We start from the raw sequence: 15,194 nt of genomic DNA, 5'->3' as shown, positions 1-15,194 counted from the left end.
AACCTAGTGTTTTGCAATCATCCTTTCTTGGTCATCTTCCTAGGGTGACTTCTGTGTGGTCAGAGACTAGATTTTATTTATTTTTAAATACTTAGAAATGGCACATAGTGGGCACTTAATAGAATGAGTAAATTAGTGACTGGCTTATAGTAGGCCTTGCTTATAGTGGGCCTTGAACTCATTCTTCTTAAAATGAACTCAGATCTATTCATAATACATGTATAAAGTGTACTAATAAAATAGCTACCATGTTTTGAGAACCTACTATTTCCAGGTACAATGTTAGGCACTGTCCATACCTTATCTTTAATGCTTAAAACAGCAATGCAATGTATATTATCCTCATGAGTGGCCTAGTAAAGGGAAATTTAGGTTTAGGGAGATTGTGAATAAGGCTGTGCAGACATAGCAGAATTGGATTTCAAACCCTTACATATATATTTTTCCCTCTGCACACACATATTAGGAGTTCTATCTTATCACCACCTGTAGTTCTAGCTCATCACTAAAGCTTCCAAGAAGAAATGACAACATTATGGCAGAGATTATATAGACAACGGTGTGGATTATAATGTGGACTCAGAAAACTAATGCTACAGATAGATGAAAAAGAGAAGTCTCTACGAGGCTGTTATGTGATGTCTGGAAAGATTCCTTTGGTAGGCTGTTTGACCTACAAACATCCAGCAAATATGTCTTGTTCCTTCTCTGATATGACTGTACAAGGAGAAGTCTTGAGGACAAAAGTCATAGAAAGCATCCTAAGCCATGTGATTTGGAGTGTTTGCAAGGATCCTACAAGGTTCCTACAAGGATATGTGGATTGGGGGGTTGCTTCAGGCTGTGACTTGGGGAAAATGGGGGGAAGTGAAGACTCTGGAGGTGCCAGCACCGGGTGTGCTAACAAAAAGCCGGAGGGGCCCATAACTGTTTGTCATCATGACAGCTTTGGCCAAGGCTGTGTGGATGGGTCATGCCCAGCCCATTTAGGTTGCAGGGCGACTGCCTGTTGGGACTTTATCTCCCCTGTTTCCCCTCAAAGCTATTAGTGATATTCAGTATAACTGCATGGTACCCCTCCTCCAACTCCAATTTAAAAATGGTGAGAGTGGGGTGGGTGGAGGGACATATAGTATAGTGATCTCCAGAATCCCTTGGAGGATGGGGGGATTGTCCCTTATTCACATAAAGCATAATCATTTTCCTATGTATTCTGTGCTACTGAATCTGGAATAAAACTTACAGAGGAATGATTTTTTTTTCCTTTTTAAATTTATATTCTAGAAAATATTTAAAATATCGCCTTGGTGTTTTAGTTCTAAAATTTTCTGGGGGGTGTGTGTGTGTGTGTGTGTGTGTGTGTGTGTGTGTATTGGGGGTGGGAAGGAATCTTGGTATTTGGCAAGAGGAGAGGAGCTCTGTTTACAGGAACTCTATTTCCTGGGGTGTTGCAGCTAATACATTGGGCAGAAGAATGCCCAAGGACAATGTGAGTTTAAATATGCACTTGGGGACAATTCTTGATCTGTCCCTCATCATAGATGAGTTGTAGGTGGTATGCAAAGAAATTGGATGTGTCACCCCAATTTTTTGAATAGCCTACAGATCTACATTAATGTTTCTTTTTATCTGGGTAGATGAAAGAAAAGGTGAGCTCAGTCAAAAAAATCTGCTGCTAAGGAGGGCACAGTTATGTGGAAGGAATGTGGAGGGCAAAATGATACAAGTAAAGGGAAGATGCTTGGGAAGCCTTTGTCCAGATAGCATGGGACGTCCTGGATAGTTGGGATGTGAGCAAATGAGAACTTTTTTTTTTTAATTAAGATTTCAGTATTTTTTTAAGACCAGTTTTAGGTTCACAGAAAAATTGAGAGGAAGCTACAGAGATTTCCCGGATACCCTCTGCCCCCGAAGTATGCATAACCTCCCCCACCCCCACCAATATCTACCACCAGAGTGATACTTTGTTACAATTGGTGAATCTGCATTGACTGGTCACTATCACCCAGAGCCTACAGTTTACTTTATAGTTCACTCTTGGTGTTGTACATGCTGTAGATTTGGACAAGTGTCATGTATCCATCATTATGGTATAATACAGAGTATTGTCACTGCCCTAAGAATCCTCTGTGTTCTGCTTAATAATCTCTCTCCTTCCCTACCCCTGGCAACCACTGATCTTTCTATACTGTGTCCATAGTTTTGCCTTTCCAGAGTGTCATGTGGTTGGAATCATACAGTATGTAGTCTTTTCAGGTTGGCTTCTTTCACTTAGTAATACGCATTTAAGGTTCTTTCATGTTGTTTTATGGCTTGATAACTCATTTCTTTTTGGCACCAAATAGTATTCCATTATCTGGACATGTCTGTCTGTCTGTCTGTCTATCTATCTATCTATCTATCTATCTATCACCTACTGGAGGACATCTTGGTTTCTTCCAAATTTTGACAACTATGAAAAAGAGGCTTTAAACAGAAAGAAATTAAAAATTGAACTAAGTTAACATGAAAGAAAGATGCTGTTATCATCCACATGTAGGTTTTTGTGTGTACATAAATTTTTAGCTGCTTGGGTAAATACTAAGCATGATTGCTGGATTGTATGATAAGAATATGTTTAGTTTTATAAAAAAACACCCACTGTCTTCCAAAGTGGCTGAAACACTTTGCATTCCCACCAGCAATGAATGAGAGTTTCTGTTGCCCTGTATCTTTGTCAGCATTTGGTGTGGTCATTGTTTTGGATTTTGGCCATTCTAATAGGTGTGTAGTGATGTATCATTGTTGTTTTAATTTGCATTCCCCTGATGGCATATGACATGCAACATATTTTTATATGTTTCTTGGTCATCTATATACCTTCTTTGGTGAGGTTTCTAGTAAGATCTTTGGCCAACTTTTTAAACTGAGTTGTTTGTTTTCTTATTGTTGAGTTCTAAGAGTTCTTTGCATATTTTGGACTATAGTTATTTTTAAAAATATTTTCTCCCAGTCTGTGGCCTGTATTCCCATTCACTTGACATTTTCCTTTGTTTTCACAGAGCAGAGGTTTTAATTTCAGTGAAGTCTAGCTTATCAGTTATTTCATTCATGGGTTGTATCTTTGGTGTTACCTAAAAAGTAATTGTCATACCCAAGGTCATCTAGATTTTCTATGTTATCTTCTAAGAGTTTTATTGTTTTGCATTTTATATTTAGGTCTGTGATGCATTTAAGTTAATTTTTGGGAAGGGCATGAGGTCTCTGTCTAGATTCACTAATGTGCATGGATGTGGATGTCCAATTGTTCCATCATTTGTTAAAGAGACTGTCTTTGCCCCCATTTGGTTGATTGTATTTCTTTTGCTCCTTTTTCGAAGATCAGTTGACTGTTTTTGTGTGGATCCATTTCTGGGCTCTCTCTGTTCTGCTCCAGTAATATATTTGTCTATTCTTTTGTCAGTACCAGACTGTCTTGATTATTATGGCTTTACAGTTAGTCTCGAAGTTGGATAGTGTAAGTCCTCCAACTTTATTCTCCTCCTCTAATATTGCACTGGCAACATGCATTGGCTATTCTGTTATTTTTTTCCTCTCCATAGAAACTTTAGAATCATTTCACTGATGCCCACAAAATAATTTGCTGGGATTTTGATTGGGACAATTAAGTACTTTTAATGTAGTTGTACTTTCTTCCTTGGTCTTACATGGCATTGTAAGAAAAAATTTCTTTTGTTCACTTTTAAAAAATATTAGCATGATTTATTCTTGTCAACACAAATAGGTACCTAGATATTTGTGGTAGGTGGGGGATGGTGATGGTTTCTGGAGCCCATTGTATGACATCAAATAAGCAATTAGCTCACACATAAGAACAGCTGAACCATATTAATGTTGATCTTAAATTATTCTAGTTGGTAGAAAATATTTTTGTTGCTGCAAAGGAACTTCTTTTTTTGACCACAAAAATAAATTTTATCTCTACATTGGGTTGGTATCAGAGATCTCAGGTAATATAAACACAAACAGAATCATGGGTACATACAGTGGATTAATGGTGTTACAATTCTTAGAGTGTGGAATCACTTACTTGAAATTTGTTGAAAATTTAAGTCTTTCCTTTTAGGGACAGTACTGTATTTGGTGGGCCTAACAGAATTTCTCCTTGCCTTTCTTTTGTATTTTTAGTACTATCCTAAGAAATTGATTGAAGATATTCTGGGGAGATTTCTAAAATAACAGTGTCAAAGACAAAGGTTAATCTGTCACTTTAAGTAGGTATGATATTAAATAACCCAAGTAAACCAAGAAAGAAAATTTTATCAAGATTTTGCTTCACACATTGGGAATATCTTTTGTGTGTACCTTTGTTGAAATATCAAAAGATAGTTTGTGTACCTTGCAGTGGCATGTCGAACTGCCATTTTTAACTATGCTTCAGGTAAAAGGAAGCTAGCCATTTATCTTAGAGGTCACTATGGAGACAGATACATTCATTCAAGTCATAGGCAGAAGAAAAATACAGTATAACTTGAATCTTAAGATGCCTCCTGTTAATTAAGTTAAATTAAGCCTGTTGAAAGTGGGAATATGAATAAGGTCTTACTGGAATGAAGACACACGTTTTTTGAATTGCTACATACTTGCAGGGCTCTGTGATGAACCTTCTAGTCGGGTCTTCCTTGAACTAACATGGATAGTCTGAGGATGCTTTGTGGAAATCGTAAGGTGGAGGCAAGAATTCAGGACAGATCTGGAAGATTGATTTATAAATTTCTTTCCTTTTTTGGTTGATTGGTTAGTAATTATAGATGGTTAATATTATTTGTCACATAGACTGGATATTTTGTCATTGACCAGGTTTATCAAGCAAAGTGGTTGGATATTTTTATATGACTATTTGGATTGTTCTGGAATTCTCTGCTCTTGCTTTAAATTTATTAAATTTAAATCTCTGGCCAGGGTGTGCTATGCTTATAGCGAGATAGGAACATTTTTTTTAAGATGAAATTTATTGTCAAATTGGTTTCCATACAACACCCAGTGCTCATCCCAACAGGTGCCCTCCTCAATGCCCATCACCCACTTTCCCTTCCCTCCCACCCCCCGTCAACTTTCAGTTTATTCTCGGTTTTTAAGAGTCTCTTATGGTTTGCCTCCCTCCCTCTCTAACTTTTTCCCCTCCCCCTCCCACACAGTCTTCTGTTAAGTTTCTCAGGATCCATAGAAGAGTGAAAACATATGGTATCTCTTTCTCTGTGTGACTTATATCACTTAACACTCTCCAGTTCCATCCATGTTGCTACAAATGGCCAGATTTCATTCTTTCTCATTGCCGAGTAATATTCCATCGTGTATATAAGCCATAATTTCTTTATCCATTCATCAATTGATGGACATTTAGGCTCTTCCCATAATTTGGCTATTGTTGAAAGTGCTGCTATAAACATTGGGGTACAAGTGCCCCTATGTATCAGCACTCCTGTATCCCTTGGATAAATTCCTAGCAGTGCTATTGCTGGGTCATAGGATAGATCTATTTTTAATTTTTTGAGGAACCTCCACACTGTTTTCCAGAGCAGCTGCACCAGTTTACATTCCCACCAACAGTGCAAGAGGGTTCCCGTTTCTCCACATCCTCTCCAGCATCTATAGTCTCCTGATTTGTTCATTTTGGCCACTCTGACTGGTGTGAGGTGATATCTGAGTGTGGTTTTGATTTGTATTTCCCTGATGAGGAGTTACATTGAGTATCTTTTCATGTGCCTGTTGGCCATCTGGATGTCTTCTTTAGAGAAGTGTCTATTCATGTCTTCTGCCCATTTCTTCACTGGATTATTTGTTTTTCGGGTGTGGAGTTTGGTGAGCTCTTTATAGATTTTGGATACTAGCCCTTTGTCTGATATATCATTTGCAAATATCTTTTCCCATTATGTCGGTTGCCTTTTAGTTTTGTTGATTGTTTCCTTTGCAGTGCAGAAGCTTTTTATCTTCATGCGGCCCCAATAGTTCATTTTTGCTTTTAATTCCCTTGCCTTTGGAGATATGTCAACTAAGAAATTGTTGTGGCTGAGGTCAGAGAGGTTTTTTTTCTTGCTTTCTCCTCTAGGGTTTTGATGGTTTCCTGTCTCACATTCAGGTCCTTCATCCATTTTGAGTTTATTTTTGTGAATGGCGTTAAGAAAGTGGTCTAGTTTCATTCTTCTCCATGTTGCTGTCCAGTTCTCCCAACACCATTTGTTAAAGGGACTTTTTTCCATTGGATATTCTTTCCTGCTTTGTCAAAGATTAGTTGGCTATACTTTTGTGGGTCCAATTCTGGAGTCTCTATTCTATTCCATTGGTCTGTGTGTCTGTTTTTGTGCCAATACCATGCTGTCTTGATGATTACAGCTTTGTAGTAGAGGCTAAAGTCTGGGATTGTGATGCCTCCCACTTTGGTCTTACTCTTCAATATTACTTTGGCTATTTGGGGTCTTTGGTGGTTCCATACAAATTTTAGGATTGCTTGTTCTAGCTTTGAGAAGAATGCTGGTGCAATTTTGATTGGGATTGCATTGAATGTGTAGATTGCTTTGGGTAGTATTGACATTTTAACAATATTTATTCTTCCAATCCATGAGCATGGCATGTTTTTCCATTTCTTTGTATCTTCTTCAATTTCCTTCATAAGCTTTCTATTATTTTCAGCATACAGATCTTTTACACCTTTGGTTAGGTTCATTCCTAGGTATTTTATGCTTCTTGGTGCAATTGTGAATGGGATCAGTTTCTTTATTTGTCTTTCTGTTGCTTCATTATTAGTGTATAAGAATGCAACTGATTTCTGTATATTTTGTATCCTGTGACTTTGCTGAATTTATGTTTCAGTTCTAGCAGACTTTTGGTAGTCTCCTGGGTTTTCCATGTATAATGTCATGTCATCTGCAAAAAGTGAAAGTTTGACTTCATCTTTGCCAATTTTGATGCCTTTGATTTCCTTTTGTTGTCTGATTGCTGATGCTAGCACTTTCAACACTTTGTTAAACTACAGCGGTGAGAGTGGACATCCCTGTCGTGTTCCTGATCTCAGGGGGAAAGCTCTCAGTTTTTCCCCATCAAGGATGATATTAGCTGTGGGCTTTTCATAAATGGCTTTTATGATGTTTAAGTATGTTCCTTCTATCCTGACTTTCTCGAGGGTTTTTATTAAGAAAGGATTCTGAATTTTGGCAAATGCTTTTTCTGCATTGATTGACAGGATCATATTGTTCTTATTTTTTCTTTTATTAATGTGATGTATCACATTGATTTGTATCACCATGCATCCCAGGAATGAATCCCACTTGATCATGGTGAATAGTTCTTTTTATATGCTGTTGAATTCGATTTGCTAGTATTTTGTTGAGAATTTTTGCTTCCATATTCATCAGGGATATTGGCCTGTAGTTCTCTTTATTTGCTGGGTCTCTGTCTGGTTTGGGAATCAAAGTAATGCTGGCTTCATAGAATGAACCTGGAAGTTTTCCTTCCTTTTCTATTTTTTGGAACAACTTGAGAAGGATAGGTATTATCTCTGTTTTAAATGTCTGGTAGAATTCCCCAGGGAAGCCATCTAGTCCTGGACTCTTATTTCCTGGGAGATTTTTGAAAACTGATTCAATTTCTTTGCTGGTTATGGGTGTGTTCAAGTTTTCTATTTCTTCCTCTTTGAGTTTTGGAAGTGTGTGGGTGCTTAGGAATTTGTCCATTTCTTCCAGGTTGTCCAGTTTGTTGGCATATAATTTTTCATAATATCCCCTGATAATTGCTTGTATTTCTGAGGGATTGGTTGTAATAATTCCATTTTCATTCATGATTTTATCTATTTGGGTCATCTCCCTTTTCTTTTTGAGAAGCCTGGCTAGAGGTTTATCAATTCTATTTATTTTTTCAAAAAAGCAACTCTTGATTTCATTGATCTGCTCTACAGTTTTTTAGATTCTATATTGTTTATTTCTGCTCTGATCTTTATTATTTCTCTTCTTCTGCTGGGTGTAGGATGTCTTTGCCATTCTGCTTCTGTTGTGCTGTTAGATTTTGTATTTGGGATTTTTCCTGTTTCTTGAGATACGTCTGGATTGCAATGTATTTTCCTCTCAGGACTGCCTTCACTGCATCCCAAAGCCTTTGGATGGGAACATTTTTAAATGTTGTACTCCCTTCAAGGACTTTAATCAACAATTCACTGGACTGACAAATATTTATCAAGCTCTTATTGTATTCAATAAGCTGTGCCACACATTAGCAGAGTAGAAGATAACTGAGAACCTAGGACATGGTTTCTATACTCAAGACTGTGTCTTTAGCAGAGCAGATACTCAATCAGTAGTTGTTGAATAATAAATCAAGTAAATAATAAATAAATAAGGCTCTTGATTTGTAAAGAAACTAAGAAAGGGAAACCAGTAGGGCTTTGTTTTATTCTCTGCTGTATCCCCATAGGCTGGAATAGCCAGGTGTATCGTAGGTCCTCAGTGCGTATGTGAATGAATGACCAAATGACCATGTACTATCTGTGCAGCCAAAATTATTGGAATCCAGTGGAAGCACATCACTTCCATCTGGGTTAGTCAGGGAAGGCTTCTTGTAGTAGTGGGATTTTACTTAGAGAAAGGGAGGGCCATCTAGAAGTAGAGGATGATGTGGAGGCACCTGAGGAGATGTTGGAAGCTGACAGCGGGAGCACGGTGCTGGTGGGTGATCACCAATGGTCAACTTTAGAAAGCTTAGGAAGACTAGTTTAAATTTTTCTGTAGAGACAATGGACACTAAAAGGGACAGTTTATAAATATTAAGCTAAAGGTGTTATACCAAATGCATTGAGGAGAAGACAAATTGTGAAAAGCACATTCATGGGGCTTGGCTAGTAAAGGAGTTACTGAGGGAAATGCAGGAATCAAAGACAGTGTCCGTCTTGTTTTGAGCTTGGTTGACTTGGATAATAAAATAATAATAAAAGCATAATCACAAATGGGAAATCAGAAGGGAAAATTAACTTTTCGTGGGAAAACTTTTGTGTTTTCAATCTCTGAGTGTTTGAAGTAACAAGAGCACTTCGTAGCCGGCCGAGAGAAATCTCAGAAACACAGATGATGTGACCTGAGGCATCTTAGGAGTGAGTAAAGACTAGGATCAAGTACAACTAGTGAGTATCAGTGATATGATGACTGATGTTACCTGAAAGCTGACCAGAGTAAGGAACAGCCCGGAGGAATGCACCTCTGGCCTGGGCGCCGAGCACAGTAGGGTAGCAGCTGCAGTCATTCCCAGTGTTTTGGGGGTACTTAAAAAGTGTCCCTTCATTTGCAGTGTGACTTTTTCCCTTTTAAGTTTGAAGAGCCATTATACAAATAGTTCCAGGTAGGTAACACATTTGGAGGTATCGGTTATATAAACACTGTCTTGTAAGATTAAGCTAAAATCCTGTAAGTATTACACAATATACTCCTTTATTCTTACTGATAAAAATAGTCTTAAACTGCCCCAAATGTGGTATTAATTTCTTTATCTTTATTTTAATAATATCCTGACGTATTTATGTTGAATTACTTCTATGTAGATATCACAGAGTTGAAGCTTACTCAATTCTAAGCATATTTTGCACTTCAAAGGTTCTACCTAGAACTTTTGGTCACTGCCAAATGTGGCAGTGCCCACATTGCCACTTTTTAAGGGAAAGCAATTGCTAAGGCCTTGCACTGGTAGAAAATCTAGATGGGTCTTTCAGCTATCTCTCATCTGCTTGGAGGGTGCTAGGAATGATGGTTCTAAGCAGAGTTGGTCCTGGACGTGTGTTAAATAGAAGTGGGGCTCAGAAGGAGGTCTTTAGGCCAATTCTCTCCCTTAGCATATGTGCTCTTGTATTTCAATCCCTGTTACATATAAGCATAGAAAACAATATCCATCTTCCAGCTCAGACCCTCAGTATTTACCTATCCCAGACCTAAGGATGCAAGTGTAACACTTGGCTTTTGCCTCCTGGAGGCCAGGGGTAATATTCCAAAAATGAGCTGATTTCAATGTAGTGAGCATTCTAGTTTTTATTTTTCCTCCCCAGCTTATTGAGATACAATTGACATATAACATTGTGTAAGTTTAGGGTATAGAATGTGATGATTTGATATACATATTTATTGCAAAATATTTGCCACAGAGACTTTAGTTAACACATCCTTTACCTTTACCTAATTATATTTTGTTGTTGTTGTAGTGAGAGCATTAAAGCTCTACTCTCATAGCAAATATTCATGTATATGATACAGTATTGGTAATGTAGTTACTGTGCTTCCATTAGATCCTCAGAACTTATTCATCTTGTAACTCAAAGTCTTTCACCGGGATTCCTCATTTTTCTGCCCCTGCTTAAACCACCGTTTGATTCTCTGTTTTTTTGAGTCCAGTGTTTTTAGATTCCACATGTAAATGAGATCACACGGTATTTCTTTCTCTGTCTGCCATCTTTCACTTAGCACAATGCCCTAAACGTCTGCCATATTGTCACAAATGGCAGGATTGCCTTCTTTTTATGGCTGAATAATATTTCATCTTATATAAATACCACATTTTCTTTATCCATTCATCATTGTACACAGGTTTTTTTCATGTCTTGGCTATTGTGAAATACATTTCAGTGAACATAGGAGTACAGATATCTCTCTGAGATTGTGATTTCACCTTCTTCAGATATATACCTAGAAGTGGGTGGGATTGCTGGATCATATGGTAATTCCAATTTTAAGTTTTTGAGGAACCTCCATACTATTTTCCACAGTGGCTGCACCAATTTACTTTCCCATCAACAGTGCACAAGGGTTCCTTTTCTCCACATCCTCGCTAGCATTTGTTATCTCTTGTTTTTTTGATAATAACCATTTTAACAGTTGTGGGGTGATATCTCACTGGGGTTTTGATTTGCATGTCCCTGATGATTAGTGATATTGAGCACCTTTTCAGGTACTTATTAGACATTTTTGTATGTCTTATTTGGAAAAAATGTCTATTCAGGTCCTCTTCCCATTTTTAAATTGGATTGTTTGTGTTTTTGCTATTGAGTTGTAGGAGTTCCTTATATATTTTGAATATTAACCCCTTATCAAATATATGACTTGCAAATATTTCCTCCCATTCTGTAGATTGTCCTTTCATTTTGTTGTTTGTTTCTTTGCTGTGCAGAAGATTTTTTAATTTGATATAGTGTCGCTTGCTGATTTTTACTTTCATTGTTTGTTCTTTGGTGTCATCTCCAGAAAAAATCATTGCCAAGACCAGTGTCAAAGAACTTTTTTTCCTTTGGTTTCTTCTCAAGAGTTTTTTGGTTTCAGGTCTTATGTTTATGTCCTTATTCCATTCCTTATTAATTTTTGTGAGTGTGTGTAAGATAGGGGTCCAATTTCATTCATTCTTTTGCATGTCGATGTCACTTTTCCCAGCACCATTTATTGAAGAGGCTGTCCTTTCTGCATTGTGTTTTCTTGGCTCCATTGTCAAACATTAGTTGACCATCTATGCATGAGTTTACTTATGGGCTCTAGATTCTGTTCAGTTGGTCTATGTGTCTGTTTTTATGCTAATACCATACTGTTTTGATTACTGCTGGATGTTCTCTATATGTTTCTTAGGTCCATTTGGTCCAAAGTATAGTTCAAATCCAATGCTTCCTTTCTGTTTTTCTATCTGGATGATCTATTCATTGTTGAAAGTGGAATACTGAAGTCCCCTACTATTATTATATTGCTGTCTGTCACTCCCTTGAGATCTGTTAGTATTTGTTTACCATATTTAGGTGCTGCATTGTCTTTGCCTCCACTCATCTGCCTTCTTGGGTCCGCAGCTCATGGAAGAAGATTAGGGAATGAATGGGCATGACAGATGAGTCCCTTGCTCTTTTTCCCCAGTTAATGGAGACATGGAAGAGAGTGAGTGGGAAATGTGTAGCATAGGAATAGATGAGAACCAGCCCTTTTAAGGTGAAATGAAAGGTAGAATAATTAAACCTTGATCATCACTAGCAGGGAAATAAAATGGCTATAAAATATTAACATCTAGTAATTTACTATCATCATCCTAACTCTTGAAGAGTTTCTTATTTCTGAAATTGCAGTGATAGCACCGAGATTACATAGAATATTAATTTTACAAGTTTATTTTAAACCAGTTCCTAGCAGGAATAACTGCCTTTGTCTTCATGGAATTGCTGAGAGTTTATTAACAACCAATCTATGGGCCAATCATTTAAACAACTAGTGATCCCAAGTAGTTAGTTGATTGGGAAATCTTGATCACCTGACATTTATCAGTGGCGAAGGAAAAGCAGACGCAGATCTGGTTGGTGAATTCACATGTCTGAGGCTCCAGGTGGTGGGCGCGTGGACTTTAACAGTAGCAAATAGCCATGGATGAGAGAAGGACAAAAATTCCATGTAGAAATAGGAAGCTTCCAGCATTGCTAGGTGGAATATTTTTGGAGTGGGGTTAAAGAACTGCTTTTCAACCTGACATCTTCAGGCATAGGCAGTCTCCTGTTTCTGCAAATACCTAATGAAAAGCCACACAGTGTTCTTGGATTTACGGATCCAATTTGCCAGATTGAAGGACACTTGCTCTTTTTAACTAACTGAACTAGCCGGCCCCTGCATGCCAAGTTTCTATGGCAATATGATCTCAGTGATCTCTCTTCTCTATTGTGGAATGTAGGTGATAAGAATGGAGGTGAGCCTGATGATGCTGAACTGGTAAGGCTCAGTAAGAGGCTGGTGGAGAACGCGGTGCTCAAGGCTGTCCAGCAGTATCTGGAAGAAACACAGAACAAAAGCAAGCCAGGGGATGGGAGCTCTGTGAAAACTCAAGAGGCTGATAGGAATGGCACTGACAGTGACAACAACAGGAAATGAGACCCCAATGCAGGCAGGCCCCCACGCTGCTCCGTGAGAAGCATCCGGCTCCCCTCTGCTGAGTCAACGGACTACTTTGCATTGTGCTGTTTAAATGTCTCTTGTCCAAGCTGTGGAGATCGCCTAATACTTTCGTGATCAATGTGTTTGCATTTCTGAAGCACAACAGAAGAGAATGGAGTGCCGTGGCTAGCAGAGGAAACTCACTTATGAAAGAATGGCCCAAGTTTCACTTACCCTCAGCCATGGCCAAGGGAGAGGGGACTTTGGGTTATGCCTCATGGACTCAAATTAAAGGCCTTGGAAGGGGCCTTGCCATAAATGGAATACTGCCATTTATATTGCTTAGCAGGGCATTTGACCACTTTACCTGAGGCCAAAACACACACACAGCTAACAAGTGCTAAGTTTAAAATAATCACTGTTGAAATCGTTTTCCATACTGTCAGTCCATAATGTCTCACACTTGTCCTGTGTCTGCTGTGGCTGTGCAGTGATTTTTATTTACCGTAAATTCGTTTCATGCAAATTATATATTTTTGGCAAAATGCAACATTTTCTATAACATGTGGGCAACATTTTAAAGGTTTCTTTTAGCCTTCTTTTGATAAGTCAGTGTGCCATATTTAATGTCTTTCACTGGCATTTGTATGTAAAATGTATTATATAATTTTTTTTTCCCCTAGGCAAGAAACCTATTGGATTCCGGGACTTAATTAATGAAGCTTTGCGTCGAGAAAGGATGGGTCTGAAGTCCAAAGTGAAACAGATAAAGGAACTTTTATTAAAACCTGAGACTCAGGCCAGGATTAGGAGGGAGCTTTTTGAAGGAAGATCTGTTAACAACAGTAATCAAGGAAACCAGGTTGATTTCGGCGCAACTTTGACGTAAGCGCTACGCTGTTATCACGGTACCATAGTTAATGAAACCTTTTCAGATGATTTCATAGGTCTTTGGTAAATACCAAAAAGTGTTTTCATAGTGTCCACACAACAGCAAACCAACATTTGGTAAGGAATGAATAATTTCCTGCCAAAGAAAACAGATTCTGCCCTGTTATGTTTTAAACTCAACTTGTGTTCTGGTATGTTTGTTTCTGTACTATCAAAAGTTACTTTATAGAAAGGACTTCTTAATTAGCTGTTGTGAGATGTTCCTTGGGTTCTCACAGATAAAATACACAGACTGTGAAAAATCATTTACATACAAAAAAAAATACAGTGTTTTAAGGATCACTTGCCTTCTGTTGATGTGATTTTTGTTGTCATTAAATCAGAAGTAGTATTGTCCACATATGTCTGTATCTAGTGTTACTTTTAATGGGGATTTGAATGTTTATTGAACATTAGTACTTGAATGAACATTTATAAGTGTAATTATTACAATTACTGGTTAAGAATGTTTTATAATATCCATATGTATTATTTTTCAATGATCAAAATGTAGTTTGCTTTTTCATTTCTTAATGAATAAATGTTTGGGATTTTTATTTTCTACTTTTCTGAAGATAAGCCCTAGGTCTTACTGTATCCCTTATAATCTGAATTTGTTTGCACTGGTTCATTTTTAAAGAAAATTCTTGAAAAAGTTCCCCCCACGTGATAATCTTTGGTAACAGCTTTTTCTATGGTCATTGCAAAATGGCTGCTACTAAGAGATCATGTTGGAGAGGAAATTATTGGAGATCAAGTATGTAATCATTTCAGATACAAAATCCAGCTTACTCATGGATTTTAGCTATTTTTTCACTGGGTAAATTCTACATTTATTTATAAATGAGTTTATGCATTTTCATGCCTCTTAATAAATGTATTGTTTTTCCCTTTTTGCCTCTCCCTTTTTTTTCCTGATTCTTGGAAGTTGTATGTATCTGTGTTGGTAGAATGAAGTCATCAGCAGGAGCTCTGATCGCTTTAGTGTTTTTTCACTTTTATTTATGTCCTTATCCTTCATGCTAAGATAGCACTGTTGCAGAGCATCTTCTGCTTTAGATTTTTAAATCACCTCAAATCAGTCAGCCTCACAGAGAATTAACAACAGAACGTGAAATGCAAAGAAAATCTAAATAGTATCTCACAAACTGCTAATTATGTGTCAGTGAAGTGACAGCAGGAGTGAAGATGAAAGGAGCAGAACCTTCCAGATGCAAAGACAGGGAGCTGCTTACCGTGAAATCCCTTGGTGGTGTAGAGGGCTTTCCCTAAATAAACCTTTAAGATAGGAAGCAAAGATATTTTGGGACTTGCCTTGTTTTTCAAATGAAGAAACAGACTCGAGGAGGCTGTGAGTGCCTTTTCCAAGGC

The 15,194-nt window shown here is 37.7% G+C and overlaps 1 protein-coding gene across 8 annotated transcripts in view; it reads left to right on the top strand.

Moving 5' to 3' along the window:
• The window catches only part of AKAP7 (A-kinase anchoring protein 7), a 150,379-nt gene extending 135,663 nt beyond the window's left edge, over positions 1-14,716 (top strand). For 4 of the 8 annotated variants that reach the window (XM_053222238.1, XM_053222240.1, XM_053222242.1 and 1 more), the window contains one exon: positions 13,577-14,716. In XM_053222238.1, the coding sequence (XP_053078213.1) occupies positions 13,577-13,782 (206 nt within the window). In that variant the 3' untranslated portion in view covers positions 13,783-14,716. Of the gene's footprint in view, positions 1-12,693 lie in introns of all 8 variants that reach the window. The other 4 variants (XM_053222241.1, XM_053222239.1, XM_015072658.3 and 1 more) reach the window with 2 other exon arrangements.
• The last annotated feature ends 478 nt before the right edge of the window (positions 14,717-15,194 follow it).

This window comes from Acinonyx jubatus, chromosome B2 (genome assembly GCF_027475565.1).
Source record: "Acinonyx jubatus isolate Ajub_Pintada_27869175 chromosome B2, VMU_Ajub_asm_v1.0, whole genome shotgun sequence".
NCBI classification, from domain to species: domain Eukaryota; kingdom Metazoa; phylum Chordata; class Mammalia; order Carnivora; family Felidae; genus Acinonyx; species Acinonyx jubatus.
The sequence above is the reverse complement of the archived record's forward strand: the minus strand, read 5'-3'. Positions and strand labels throughout refer to the sequence as shown.